We start from the raw sequence: 15,000 nt of genomic DNA on the forward strand, positions 1-15,000 counted from the left end.
GTACTAACACAATTCTTGTGATGATCCACTACTTCATTACTTATTGTAGGGGCCACGACGGTCTCCTGCTAACGCATAACAACAAATTGTTGTGTTGACCCCCTCTATGTATGTATGTACAGTACCAGTCAAACGTTTGGACACACCTTTAATTTTTTAAGAAGTTTTTTCTTTACTTTTATTATTTTCTACATTGTAGATTAATACTGAAGACATTTAAACTATGAAAGAACACATATGGAATGATGTACAAAACAAAAATGTTCTTATCTACCATGTAGAAAATGATAAAAAAGGTGTGTCCAAACTTTTGACTGGTACTGTATATACAATGCCTTCGGCAAGAAGAAACCTGTATTGTTTGAAGCAATCATTAATTCAGATTTACCTCTAAATAAACACGGTGCCAAAAGCTGTGCCCACTTCTCTCCTGACCTTTGACCTCCCCCCCTCACAGGCTGGCACCCTCCGCTTCTGCGGCACCACAGAGTTTGCCAGCGGGCAGTGGGTGGGCGTGGAGCTGGACGAGCCCGAGGGAAAGAACGACGGCAGCGTCGGGGGGGTCCGCTACTTCATCTGCCCCCCAAAAATGGGTAAGGGTACACTGCACACCAAGGTCACACACCAGTTTCAGACACACACACACACACACACAGAGAGACACACACACACACACACTCACACACACAGATACAAACAAACACACAGACACACACACACACCCATACACACACAGACACACACACCTACACACACGGCACCCCAAAAATGGGTAAGGGGTCAATGCACACCAAGGTCACACACCAGTTTCAGACACACACACACACACACACACAGATACAAACACACACACACAGACACACACACACACACACACACACCCATACACCCATACACACACAGACACACACACCTACACACACGGCACCCCACACTGTCGCATTGTACTGAGGTGTCATTAATATACACTGCCCCAAGTGGATGAGGGAACGGTCGTGCTAATGGATTTATTGCAGTGGACTTGTTGCCACTGTCATGTGTATTTTATAAAGTAAAGTTGTGAAGCATGAAAGAATGCAGGCTTAAGTCCTTTATGTTTGCTGTACTGTGTACTAACCTCCTAAATATGCATATCACAAATGGCGATCATATGAATCAAATGATCTGAATGGAACTGTGTATTACATATTAGCATTAGCATTAGCGTTAGCGTATACTGCATCTCTCAATACCCTCCATCATTTTACAGGTGCTCATTTTTCCATTCTGTCACGTCACCCTATTAACAATTTGACTGCAAATGAAAAAGGTGCCGTTAGTCTCAGGTGGTCTAAGATGTGCTCTGGACTTGATGTGTCTTGTACCTCCCTACAGGCCTCTTCGCTCCCGTCTCCAAGATCAGCAAGGTGGCTGACCAGACCCCCTCCTCCGTCACCTCCACCCCTAAGACCCCCCGCATGGGCTTCCCCCGGCTCACGGGCAAGATGAAGAAGGACAAGAAGGAGAAGAAAGAGAGGGAGGCGGAGAAAGGTGGGGAGGTCAAAGTGGACACAAACCACAGAGCCATTTTCTCTCCGTAATGATTTCTTTTTTAACTTCTGTGCGGTAAGGGTGGGAGAGAAGGAGAGGGAGGGAGAGAAGGAGGGAGGGAAAGAGAGGAAGGGAGAGAGGGAGGGAGGAAGGGAGAAGAAAGGGAGGCAGAGAAGGAGGGGGGGAGAGAAGGAGGGAGGGAAGGAGAAAGGGAGGCAGAGAAGGAGGGAGGGAGGGAGAGAAGGAGGGAGGGAAGAAGAAAGGGAGGCAGAGAAGGAGGGAGGGAGGGAAGGAGAAAGGGAGAGAGAGAAGGGGGGAAGAAGGGAGAGAGAGGGAGGGAGGGAAAGAGAGGAAGGCAGAGAAGGAGGGAGGGAAGAAGAAAGGGAGGCAGAGAAGGAGAGGGAGGGAGGGAGAAAGGGAGAGAGAGAAGGGGGGAAGAAGGGAGAGAGAGGGAGGGAAGAAGAGAGGGAGGGAGAGAAAGGTGGGGAGGTCAAAGTGGACACAAACCACAGAGCAATTTTCTTTTTGTAATGATTTCCATTTGAACGGAGGAACCCTCTTCTGTGCAGTGAGGAGAGAGGGAGGGAGGGAGAGCAAGAAGGAGAGAGGGCATGTCACTTAACAGGTAGAAATTGGCCCCAATTGCCATGGGGTTTCAAATTGAGTTTGGTGGAAAATGTTCCTAAATGAGGTTCTGGCCCAGAAGTTCCCAGGCGGATTCGAGGACTGATTGATTCTGGAACGCCTTGGAGTGTTCGTGAGTGCCCTGAGACACGCCAGCATGCAAACGTACACACAGCTAGGACAGGCCAATGTGGAGAGATCAAAACAGACATTTACACAGCTAGAACAGGTCAATGTGGAGAGATTAAAACAGACATTTACACAGCTAGGACAGGCCAATGTGGAGAGATTAAAACAGACATTTACACAGCTACATCCGGGCGATGTTGAGAGATCAAAACAGACATTTACACAGCTACATCCGGGCGATGTTGAGAGATCAAAACAGACATTTACACAGCTACATCCGGGCGATGTTGAGAGATCAAAACAGACATTTACACAGCTACATCCGGGCGATGTTGAGAGATCAAAACAGACATTTACACAGCTACATCCGGGCGATGTTGAGAGATCAACACAGACATTTACACAGCTAGGACAGGGCAATGCCCCATACACAAGTATACAGTATAATTACCTTTCCATACAATACACACATTTGCTAAGGGTAAACTAGTAGATATATTTAGTTCCTCATACAATACCCAAGTTTGCTAAGGGTAAAAGGGTAGATATATTTACCTCCCCATTCAATACTCACATTTTCTAAGGGTGAACTTTAATGATATAAATTATTTACCTACCAATACAATACCCACATTTGCTAAGGGTGAACTTTAATGATATATTTAGTTCCCCATAAAATACACACATTCGCTAAGGGTAATCTGTAACGATAACCAATCTGTTTTATTTATCCGTCCAAAACCACAACCACCTAACCTATCCAAGTTGAATACAACTTACAGTAGTAACACACTAGAAAATGCAATCATTTGCTAATGATTTACATTGACAATTATTATCATATACAGTATAATTTACAATGTTATATACTTTGTTAACCTACTTCAAAGACTTCCTGTCAGGTCGGGCATTGTGTTGTAGTAACCGGTGCCGTGTCAGATGTTAGCCCAGACCTCCCATGTGCCGTTGAGGTATCTCGCCTCTCTTCTTCATCTCTTGTGTTGCGCCCCCTGCAGCCCAAAGGGGTGTAGTGTGCAGGTACAAACAGAGCAATCGTCACACATCGCATGGCTCATACGCCTCGTAGCCATGCGGAAGTAGAGGGCTGCAGGCTCTGCTCCTCTGCCTTTTGGTTTTTAACGTCCGGGTTCATGTCTCCGGCAGCGCTGAGGAAGAACTCTCTGTCCGTGGTGTTTTAATGTCTTGGTTCATGGGCGAAAGTGGTACAGGAGGTAGAGAAGTCGTTTAGTAATCAGAAGGTTGCTAGTTCATTTCCCTGTCGAAGCGTCCTTGAGCAAGACATTGAACCCCTAAATGCTCCTGATGTGCAGTGTTTCATCAGTGTAAATGTAAATGTGCATACATCCTTGTAAGTCGCTTTGGATAAAAGCGTCTGCTAAATGATTTAAAATGTAAATGTCTCTGGCAGCGCTGAGGAAGAAGTCTCTGTCCGTGGCCAGCCTGGACCCAGACGGGGTGAGGGTGGACCTGGGCGACCAGGTGCTGGTGGCCGGCCAGAAGAAGGGAACCATCCGCTACTACGGAAAGACAGACTTTGCCCCAGGTAAGCAAATCAAGAAGTGAAACTGAGTCTAAAAATGATCCCAAAAGCACATCTTTATTAATGTGTTTGTAATGTAATGTGTCAATGTCTGCCTGCTTTGAAACCCCCAGTGAAATGCTCACAAAAGCAGATTTGTTGTTGTATGCTGCTGTTCTATGTTCTAATGGGTTCTATGGTTCTTTGTTCGAGGGGTTCTATGGTTCTAGGCCTAGGGGTTCTATGTTCGAGGGGTTCTATGGTTCTTTGTTCAGGGAGTTCTATGGTTCTAAGTACTAGGGGTTCTATGGTTGGGCAGTCATGTTGCTGTGTTTAGCGCTTGTGGGCTTCAGACAGCGCATGTTGTACTGTGAAGGAGTACCTTTAAGGATCTCAGGTACAACATGCGTCACGTGTTGCGGCTGTCTCCAGCCAGCTGTGTGTTGTTGTTGTATCCTGTTGCGCAAGGATCTATCGATAGGCGGCTGTTATATTGGTTAGGTTATTGGATATGAGTAATTGCATGTGACAGTGAGAGGATTGGCCACTGTGGCAAGTCTCCAACCAATAGCACAAGGAATTTAACATCTCTAAATCTAAAAAAAAATCATACATATATCAAGGTGCTAGCATAAGCAAACAGAGGTAAATGATGAGGTAAGTGTATAACTGTAGCTCAACCAGTAGATTTAAGTGTCAACTACATCAAGGCTCAGCCCTTCAGGGACCTGTAGTGTACGTTTCTTGAGACAAAAGGGTTCAGTAAAATAAATAAAAACATATTACTATAAAGGATGTGACTTCCTGTGTTTGCTGTTGTCTAGGTTACTGGTTTGGAATCGAGCTGGAGACGGCGACGGGGAAGCACGATGGCTCCGTGTTCGGGGTTCGCTACTTCAGCTGTCTACCCAAATACGGCGTCTTCGCACCCCCCTCCCGTGTGCAGAGGTAAAACATACACACCACTTAAGGGGGTCAAATATACACCACTTTAGGGGGTCAAATACACACCACTTAAGGGGGTAAAATACACACCACTTAAGGGGGTCAAATCTACACCACTTTAGGGGGTCAAATACACACCACCTTAGGGGGTCAAATCTACACCACTATAGGGGGTAAAATATACACCACTTTAGGGGGTCAAATAAACACCACTATAGGGGGTCAAATATACACCCCTTAGGGGGTCAAATATACACCGCTATAGGGGTCAAATACACACCACCTTAGGGGGTCAAATATACACCACTATAGGGGGTCAAATATACAGCACTTTAGGGGGTCAAATATACACCCCTTAGGGGGTCAAATATACACCGCTATAGGGGTCAAATATACACCACTATAGGGGGTCAAATAAACACCACTATAGGGGGTCAAATATACACCCCTTAGGGGGTCAAATATACACCGCTATAGGGGTCAAATATACACCACTATAGGGGGTCAATTATACACCGCTATAGGGGTCAAATATACACCACTTTAGGGGGTCAAATATACACCCCTTAGGGGGTCAAATATACACCGCTTTAGGGGGTCAAATATACACCACTATAGGGGGTCAATTATACACCCCTTAGGGGGTCAAATATACACCGCTTTAGGGGGTCAAATATACACCACTATAGGGGGTCAAATATACAGCACTTTAGGGGGTCAATTATACACCCCTTAGGGGGTCAAATATACACACCTTAGGGGGTCAATTATACACCCCTTAGGGGGTCAAATATACAGCACCTTACTGGGTTGTGTGTTTGGCCCCATGTTTGATTCTGTAATATCCACAACCTAGTCATCATCATCACTGTCATTATATTTGGCTTCATTGTAGTAAATTGAACCTGGAGCAGATCACCAGATCTGGACTAGATCCCATTACAGAGCAGATCACCGGATCTGGACTAGATCCCATTACAGAGCAGATCACCGGATCTGGGCTAGATCCATTACAGAGCTTAGAGTTATCTAGGACGGTGCGACCCCGGCATTAACATGGTTATCACGGGGAACTGTGTGATTACGATTAGACAGCACATTAACCACATATTAGTAAGTTTAACAGGTATAATAGGCATCAGCAGGGTTATCATGGAGAACTGCATGAGATTCGTTTACACATATGAATCACATTTTAATAAGTTCAATAGGTTTAATTGTTGGGGTTATGGCCGAAGCAAATGCATGAACAGCCACATTGAAATGAGAGAAATGGTGTGATGTCACAAGATGGCGCAGTCTAGAATATAAATACACCATCACTGTATTTGTTCAAAATCTTACTACGTTGGCTTCCGTCCGTCTCTCACGCATCTGTTTAGACTCGGCGGACCGAAAGAGATAGACGCCACACTGGTGAAGAAAGTTCATCAAGTGACTAGTAAGTATGCGACAAGTTCATACTTTAATATGGCTAGTGGTAGTAGGTATATGACTAAAATGTAAAAGGATGGACCAAGTAGCTCCATGAGGAATATATTAATATTAGGTTAGTTCGAGTACATGTTACTGTAATGTATATGACTGTAAAATTACAGCCTTACTGAGTTATAGTGAGTTAATATTCAGTTTCCCTCAATTTACAATAAGCAACAACAAACTCAATTGATTATTATTTTTTTAATTCAGCAATGAATGTGATTCGTTTGATGGAATAATATGAATGCGAATATAAGGATAAGATGTCACAGGATCAGTCTTTACCCTCAGCCTAGTATGGCTTTGCTGCTGTTGATCGTACACTAACGTTTTCCTGGTGAGCTGTAGTGTCCAAACGTCACGTTTCTAACGTGTTCCTTGTGTACAGTAGTGTCGCACCCTAAACACCATGTTACTAACGTGTTCCTTGTGTGCTGTAGTGCCCAAACGTCACATTACTAAAGTGTTCCTTGTGTGCTGTAGTGTCCAAACGTCACGGTACTAACGTGTAACTTGCGTGTTGTAGTATCCAAACGTCACGGTACTAACGTGTTCCTTGTGTGCTGTAGTGTCGCAGCCAAAACGTCACTTCAATGCAGTCAGGTCTCCCAAAGACATCACTTCTGAGAGTTCCATGTCCAGGTACAGTAGCCCCTACTCTCTGTTTGTGTGTGTGTGTGTGTGTGTGTGTGTGTGTGTGTGTGTGTGTGTGTGTGTGTGTGTGTTTATGTGTGCGTCCCTGTCTATGTACGTGCTTGAACCTTTGCGTGGGTGTGTAACGTTATCTGCGATAGAAATATAATAACCGTTGTTTTTCTTTGTTTGTTTGTTTGTTTGTTTGTTTGTTTGTTTGTTTGTTTAATTTTTCTCAGGTTGCTTTTCTGCTGCTGGTTTCCATGGATGCTTCGTGCAGAGATGCAGACCTGAACCATCGATTCTTTCTTCCCCCGATTCCTCCTTCCCTCGATAAAAAAAACATCTCTTCTTTCTCTCATCTCTCTCTCTCTCTCTCTCTCTCTCTGTGTATCTATCTATCAGTGCTTCTTGTTCTTCTCCTCCTTCGAGTCGATTCCCCCTCTCCTCACCTGATCCATCTATCTGTTGGTGTCCCCCCCACCTTTGATTTCTGCTTCTCTCTGAAAACCAATCAAACTGCAGTGTTCCCTCCCCTCCCCCACCTTCCCCGTCCCTCGATTGCAATTCAATAGCAAAAACTAGTGCCTTGTATACGAACTAACACCCTGCATTCCGTTTGTTAAACTTATGAGAACAAACAAACAAACAATTACAACACTTACAAAAAAAAAATAGACTTGAAAAGATGCAAACCTTGGAAAATAATATCCTCACAAAAAGCCATTTGTTTATAAGTGACTCCATGGTGAAATCTTAAAACTTGACCTGGATTGCATTGGGCTTGATAAGCTGTAAAAGCTCTCTAAGTAGTTGCCAAAAACCACCTAAAGAACTTAGACCGCCAGAATATGCCACAGCCAATCAGATCTTCTCTGAGGGCACCTCCAGCTTGCCTTGGCTCTCTCGCAACCATCTCCAATGGTGACCTGCTCATGATTATACCCAGAGATCAGCTGTATCTGGAACAATCTGGTTCAGGTCCGCCGGACCGGTGCCAGATCCGGGCCAGACCTGTTCTGGATTCGGGTTGGTGTCTGAGTGTCTGTAGACTACAATCTGCTTCAGTCTACCTGCTCCCTCTGCTTCTGTTTACAGTATTCACAACCTTAGGAGTGTCCTGTAGTTCCGCCATTTTTGGTCTCAAACTGATCTCACTACCGACTTTCCTATGACTTATTGTGTGCACTGAACATGCAACTCAAGTTACTGAAACTATTTATCTTCTGTGTCAGCGTATTAGACTTGTCAGTTTGTGAGATGTACTGTAGGAACCTATGAGGCATTGTAGAGCATAATCTACTAAACAATAGCATGCCAGGTATGGGCAGGGATTAGAAATAACATGAAGTAAACAATGTTAAGATTTTACAGGGTTTTAACACGACTCACTGCTGCCCTCTACTGGAGTAACAGTGAAACTGCATGGGGTGTGAGACATGTCTACTGGATCTTAGCATCCCTGTGTGCAGCCTCATGTGTAGAAATGCAGCACTAGATAATCACAGCTAACGGCCTCCTCCTGGAAAGCTTTAAGCAAATCAGTTGCTCCTCTGTCCTTATGAAAGAAAAAAACTTGTAAAGCCCCTTTTTTGTGTGAACTCAGTTTTAAGCTCACCATGTTCAGCTCCCTGTACTGGAAGCAGGTGGAGTAACAGAGAGCTGTGGCGTACGTCAGGAGTCAGGACAAGTTGTGTATGAGGTGTGTGATGGACTGAGCTCCATAGTGCAGGGGTCAAGGGTCATGGACAGAATCGAACACCCCTTAAACCCTAGTTTTAGCCAAAACGTTGGAAAGGGGGATTTCCGAAAAGGACCCCGTACCAAATAGTTCTGTGTACCAAAAGTCTGCACACTCCCTTGTGTACTCCGCTCGTTATGGCATCATAGTCTCACACTAAACAGTCAGGAAGTCACCTGAACTTGTGGGACCTTTTTGCAGGTAAACAAGGGAGCGTAGTTCTGTCCTAGATGTACACAACAGATGAACACTGTGTGTGTGCCAAGCTACATGTCGCCGTCGTAGTGTCGTGTGTCATACACATCCGCCATTAGTGTTTGGATCACGTGACATTAGGTAGATACTATGTTAAAAAAAAAACAGGAATGCCTGCTGACACATCCCAGCTGATGTCGGTGTCCAAGCCTCAGAACCCAGTCTGTGCTACCCCTCTACTTATCTCCGTCTCACTCCCTCTCTTTCAGTCTGTCTGTCAGACCGGATAGGTTTAATGAGTGTGTGTGTGTGTGTGTGTGCCTCTTCAAGACAAAAATAAGTGGACAACAAGAGCGACAGTCCATAGACTTCAATAAGTCCTACTTAATGTCTAACCCCAACAAGTATGTTGATAATGACAATATATAATCTGTGTTATCTTGCTATGTGACTATGGATAGTGCCGTTTTTTTTCACTATATATGACAAAAATAATAATGGAAACACTGACAAAGGGTACACACATCGAGAAGAGGTGTACCACACTGGAAGCATCTTTAGTCACATCTGTGTCATGATCATATCCTGTTAACAGCACTAAGAAACTGCAAAAACAAATAACCACAGAGCACTACATTTGACAGCTGACTGATGTCTAAATAACTTCTGAGAGGCTACAGTTGCTCTGCCACAACCTTTATTCACATTTACACTTTTGCGTTTTTGTTTTTAATCCTTGTGAAGCTCTGGTTGTAGATATGTGTGAAATCTGAAATCAATCACTTTACTCTGGTAAGAATTTGATGTGGCACCTAACATCGATCAAACAGAATAGAATTCCTACTGTTTTTGTTCATTATTCATTTTTGTAGCGCTTGAATTTGTCATATAAGAGGTCCTGGAATATTATTTACGAATGTCGTTGATGGATAATGTAAGATGCTGTATACTTGTTTGATGACAAAGTAGTCTGTTCAAAGTGTCAAGAGTGCGCAATTCCTGCAACATTCCAGGTATGCAGTGTCTACGGAAAAAAATAGCTGTGAAGTTGCTCACTATTGAAGCCGTTTGTTTCAGTTACAACTTCCTACAAACTTCATCCTCATCAACCTTACCTATTTAGGAAATTATGAAATGTTTTAACGTTGTTACACTGTAAATCGCGCATTTCATTCAGCTGTGAAGTTGGTCTGTACCATTGCTTTTCAACTGTTCAGTTTTTCTTGTCTGAAAAATATATATTTTAATAATTTGAGGACAGACTTTTTTTACGTGTTTATGTTTCACCGGTTTCGATATCCAAATCGATGTATTGTGTCTCAATGATTTCAGATTTGTTGGAAATGTCAAAGCTGGGTTAGTTACCGGTATCATAAACTAATGCATGCTCTTTCTCTCATGATATATCTTTTTCCAACTGTGTACCAGCATGAAAGTGCTTATAATTAATACCCTGACCGTGGACACTAATAAAAGTTTGATGTTGTTTTTCAAACCGTGGGAGTGAGACTTTTTTCCACTAAGATAACGTTTCCTTACGTTGCAATAAATGTAACAAAGTAGTGCAGTCAAATAAGTCCAAGTCCGTTTATTTAAAATATAACAAAATAAACCAGTGAGCGCAGCAGTCCATTTCCAAATGTCATAAATTAGGCAGTATAAAACAAATAAATTAAGTAAAAGAGTAAGCAAATTATCAGTCCATAGTGTTGGCCAAATTGGTATCCCTACAGATAGTGAGACATTCTCTGGAGTCCGTGCATCTCCTCGCGACTCCACTGTGCCTCCTCTCGGTCGTCGCTGTACGGTCCGGTACTCTTGGTCTGGATATTCTGTCTCTTCCTTCGAGCGCGGCGATTCTTGAACCAAACCTGAAAGATCATTAAAAATATGAAGATATTAGTTGTTAAGTAATGTTGTGAGGTTGTGCGAATGATGCGCTCAGATAAACAGTAATTGGTAGGCTAAACACCGACAAATAAGTTTGGCTTCCTTACCCTAACTGTTTCTTCAGTGAGACCGGTGTTTCTAGCCAGCTCTGCACGGGCCTCCACGCTAGGATAGTCGGTCACACTGAAGAGATGATCCAGCTGTTTTGTCTGGCCCTCAGTAAATACTGTGCGCATCCTGCTTCGCTGTCGCGGGCTGACTGCGTGAGGGCAACACATCTGGTCAGCTTGAGAACAAAACAAAACAAAAACAATGAATGAGACTACTGCAGTTCCTCAAAGAGAACTCTGTGATATATCCATAGGGTAAAAGTCAATAAGAATAATACAAAATAAGTGGCTTACCTGTTTCGTACATGAATGCGTCCGGGTGGCCTGAGGCGAAGGTGCTGAAGTTGGCAGTAATACTGTAGCAACAGTCGCTGCATGAGAATGAGAAACCTGGAGGGTTGATCTGGTAAATTGGATGAGCAATTGGCATCCCATATGTACGGAATCCACTCAGCCCGGACGGCTGCGAAGCGTGGTAGAGATGACCTCTCCTAGCAGGTGAAGAGGCGCCGTTTGTGTGGTTCTCCGTCGGCTGAGGATGCTGAGCCGCTTCGCCGGAGTGTGCCAAAATGTGGTCGATGGTGAAGTTCGAGAACTTGACCTCCATGTTCCAGAAAATGAGTTGTTCCGTAGAAAGTCAAGTAGATAGTGTTATCGAGGAGGATGAGTCCTTGACTTGTGTCTGCTCTTTCTGTCTCTGAGGTTATGAGGCCTTATAAACTCTCCACATACTTATACACGGTTTAGTCTTAAGGATATAAGATCAGGTACCCCATTAAAGGTCATTATCATTCCTTTGTTTTGGAAATGGGATGCATAATGGCACACGCTGTATCAAAGCGCTACTGACTTTGAAGGTGTTCTGATGTCCGTTATGAAAAGCTCTCGAAGTCTTTGATTCAAAGGATATTGCTTTGATTCTGTTATCATGTCCATTGACTGAAGTCAAGTGATTGTTTAAACCTTAAGAAAATGACGTATGGTATTTGCGTTGGTTTGTATGGCTCGAACTGGGAGATTGTTAGGAGTTAAGAATTTAAATCCAATGATCAAGAAAGAGGCCTATACCCGAAACGAAATAAGCAAACAGATGCATATCATGTTAACTTTTTGCTCCCCTTTGTGCACCGAAGGCCTAACACGTCCGAACAGATCATCTCAGACTACGTTATTGAGTCTTTAAATTATTTGAATGACTGTTTTCAACTTTGAATCAGTAGGTAGATATGCAATTCAAATAGGCATACGACAATTGAAAACATTTAGATATAGGCATATTCCGAGGTTAGAATTAATACTTCACGCGTTGACATTTATACTTATAATATTTATTATTATATATTTATATCGCAAAGTTGGTCGGATTAGGTTGCCTTCGGGTTACAGTGAATATGCATGTCATTATTGGGAATTTGGCATAGCCTACTACCACACTGCCTCATACCTGACGATACTTATACCTTGTAAAGTAATATCCCATGACATTTTCTCAAAGTCTTGAGTTAATATAGTGACTTGTATATTTTTACTCAGTTCTATATGTGAAATATTATTTTCAAATAAAAAACAACAAGCGTAATATTCTGCTTTAAAGTTCTATCTGAACATATGGGAAAAGTCACTGAAACCAACGAGAGGTCTGGTATGTGTTGAAACCTCTTTGATAAGGTTACGTGTTGTTGTGACCGTTCCGGCACAATTAGCTTATCACAGAATATGGCTTTCATCTCTCTTAGATCAAATCAGATCATAAGTGAAAGAGACAAAACAGTCAAAGGTGCTAGGAAGTAAAGTTAACCACCAGATATTCTCTACTCTTCTCTTCTCTACTTTGAAGTGAAAATATCCTTGTCACGTGTAGTGGCGTTATGAAGGAACTTCAGAAAAGCGTAAGGGATAATACAAAATGATCAGAGGGAATTTAAAATAGGGAAGTTGAATACACTGAACACAACTTTTATTTCCTTAAAAAAATGTAGGGCAAGCAGGCAACGTATTTAAAATGCGCCATCATGTGGTTTGAAAAGGTGTTGCAGCTCAAAGGCCAGTATTGAGGACGTACAATAACAACTCATGTTCATTTTATGGACCATGATTCGGTGTCCACCGAGTTATTTTCATACGGCTCTGATGCAATAGAGTATTTTTCCTAGATTTGGGCTTAGATTATTTCCGTATAGGTTTAGTAATAAATGAGACAGAAAAAAGAGAAATAAAATAATAAATGAAGGCAAATTCTCCCTGTCTTTTACATGTAGTGTCTTAGTTTCAAAGTGGACACAGATGCCTGTCCTGTCCACAGATGCCTTCTGGAGAAGAGATCAAACTGTATAACTTGCACAGGGGAAGTGCGAGATCTAAAACACACACACAAAGCCACATACGGTACACACTTTTTGACGGTTAGTTGACCTACATTTTAATTCACTGATGAAATGCAGATGTAATTGGGATCTCATGAGTGAGGTGATGTAAAGCACAGCTGAGAGCTTTAAGTTGATCAAGTTAAAACGTTAAGTCTGTCCAACTCCTAGGTTCAGCGTGCCAGGGATCACTTAGAAAGGACTGATCTGGGTGGACTCTTCAGAGGTTTCTTTGCCTCTAAAGAAACAGGAGGGCTTATGGATTTACTTACAGGCCTTTGTCTTACTGATTGAAACTGCCTGCCATGAAAGGGGGCACACGTAACTGTAAATATTGTATTGTAAATATCGTCTATTGCTTTGTATGAATTTGAGAATATGACGTTTTACTATAATGTCCATAGGGACCCTTAAACGACCAGTATCCATTGTTTCCATTTTTTATTTATTTTTTCATACTGAAATATTGAATCATTATTTCCAGGCATACTGAGTTATAACTGATGTTATAATTGGATGCGTTATTCATGTATTATCAATCACCGCCGATTCATTTCTTTTGAAATAATGTCTTCATCTATGTACACATTTACGAGGAGATTTAGTTGCATTGATGGTTAAAACGATATTGTAGAGGCTCACCAGCCTTTTGACAATGTTCGTTTTCTATTCATTTTTAGACTGAAAATAAAAACGGCCTCAAATGGACAGTTCTCCCCGACTGTTTACCCGATTTAAATCCCCCTCAGTTGAATGAACAAGTAAACAACCCCGTAACCAAGCCAATCCTTCATCTTTTGCCAACATTTTAAAAAACATATGCGGTCTAATCCATTGATCTATTCGCATAATCCGGTGCAGATTAACAGATGAATGGGCTCTGACTATGCATGTGGTCAAAGAAAAGTTAGTGTCGAAAAGACGTTTTCTTTTGATCCGTCTCTTCTCTCGGCTGTCCGTTCAATGTGAATCAATCTGGTGAAATAAATAAGCATCTTTTGTCAACTGGATTCCAGTGTTCTCTCCCTCCTCTATGTGATGCGTTTAGTCATCTGTGCCACAGCCAGTTCTAAATATACAACACTCCGTCTGAATCCGCTGTGGGTTACACAAGGGCTGCTTAGTGTATACACTGAAATATTTACTCTCGAGTAGAGAGACGAAGATTGGAGTCGACGTGAGTCCTAATTTTCCGGGCGAATGCGAACCTATGTGGCTCAAAATGAATAGAGACCGCCGCGGGATCAGGATATATCTGTGGTCTCTCCAAATTTGAACCCCATAGTTGCCGTAGCCATTAGCTCATGGCTTTGTCGATGTGCTCAACCAAAAAAATAGAGCAAAGCTTGTCCCGAAACAGCTCAATCTAAATAGTTAATAGTACATCAGTAGGACAACGGTTTATCGGATGCGCTTGAAAAAAAAAATACATTACGTAATCGCCGAGAATCGGCTGAGAGGAGTAGCCTACCAAGGGGATGAACATGTCAGGGAGTGCATGTAAACTAGGGCTTTCGGTGCAATGCAACAAACGTCCACGTGGCGGAGACACTTACCATATTTATGGTAGTTTGTGCTGGCACGGCGGGATTGCAGCTCAAACAAATATGGGACCATTTTGTCACATTAGATTAGGCATTGGAACAACAGTGTAGGGTTCCAGCAAGGCATATCTGTTTGCACACAGTCACAGGTAGACACACACACACACACACACACACACACACACACACACACAGAGAGACACACACACAGAGAGACACACACACACACACAGACACACACACACACACACACACACAGAGAGAGAGAGACACACAC

The 15,000-nt window shown here is 42.8% G+C and overlaps 1 protein-coding gene across 1 annotated transcript in view; it reads left to right on the top strand.

The window, feature by feature from the left end:
* The window catches only part of LOC308370471 (CAP-Gly domain-containing linker protein 3-like), a gene marked incomplete at both ends in the record, with an annotated part of 35,365 nt that extends 28,191 nt beyond the window's left edge, over nucleotides 1-7,174 (top strand). Inside the window, 7 exon segments of the mRNA XM_080845123.1 lie at nucleotides 458-593; nucleotides 1,375-1,530; nucleotides 3,713-3,847; nucleotides 4,648-4,771; nucleotides 6,151-6,209; nucleotides 6,817-6,889; nucleotides 7,120-7,174. Coding sequence (XP_080701249.1) covers nucleotides 458-593; nucleotides 1,375-1,530; nucleotides 3,713-3,847; nucleotides 4,648-4,771; nucleotides 6,151-6,209; nucleotides 6,817-6,889; nucleotides 7,120-7,174 — 738 coding nt within the window.
* Nucleotides 7,175-15,000: the final 7,826 nt, after the last annotated feature.

The sequence above is a fragment of the Sprattus sprattus genome, assembly GCF_963457725.1.
Source record: "Sprattus sprattus genome assembly, chromosome: 9".
Classification (NCBI taxonomy): Eukaryota; Metazoa; Chordata; class Actinopteri; order Clupeiformes; family Clupeidae; genus Sprattus; species Sprattus sprattus.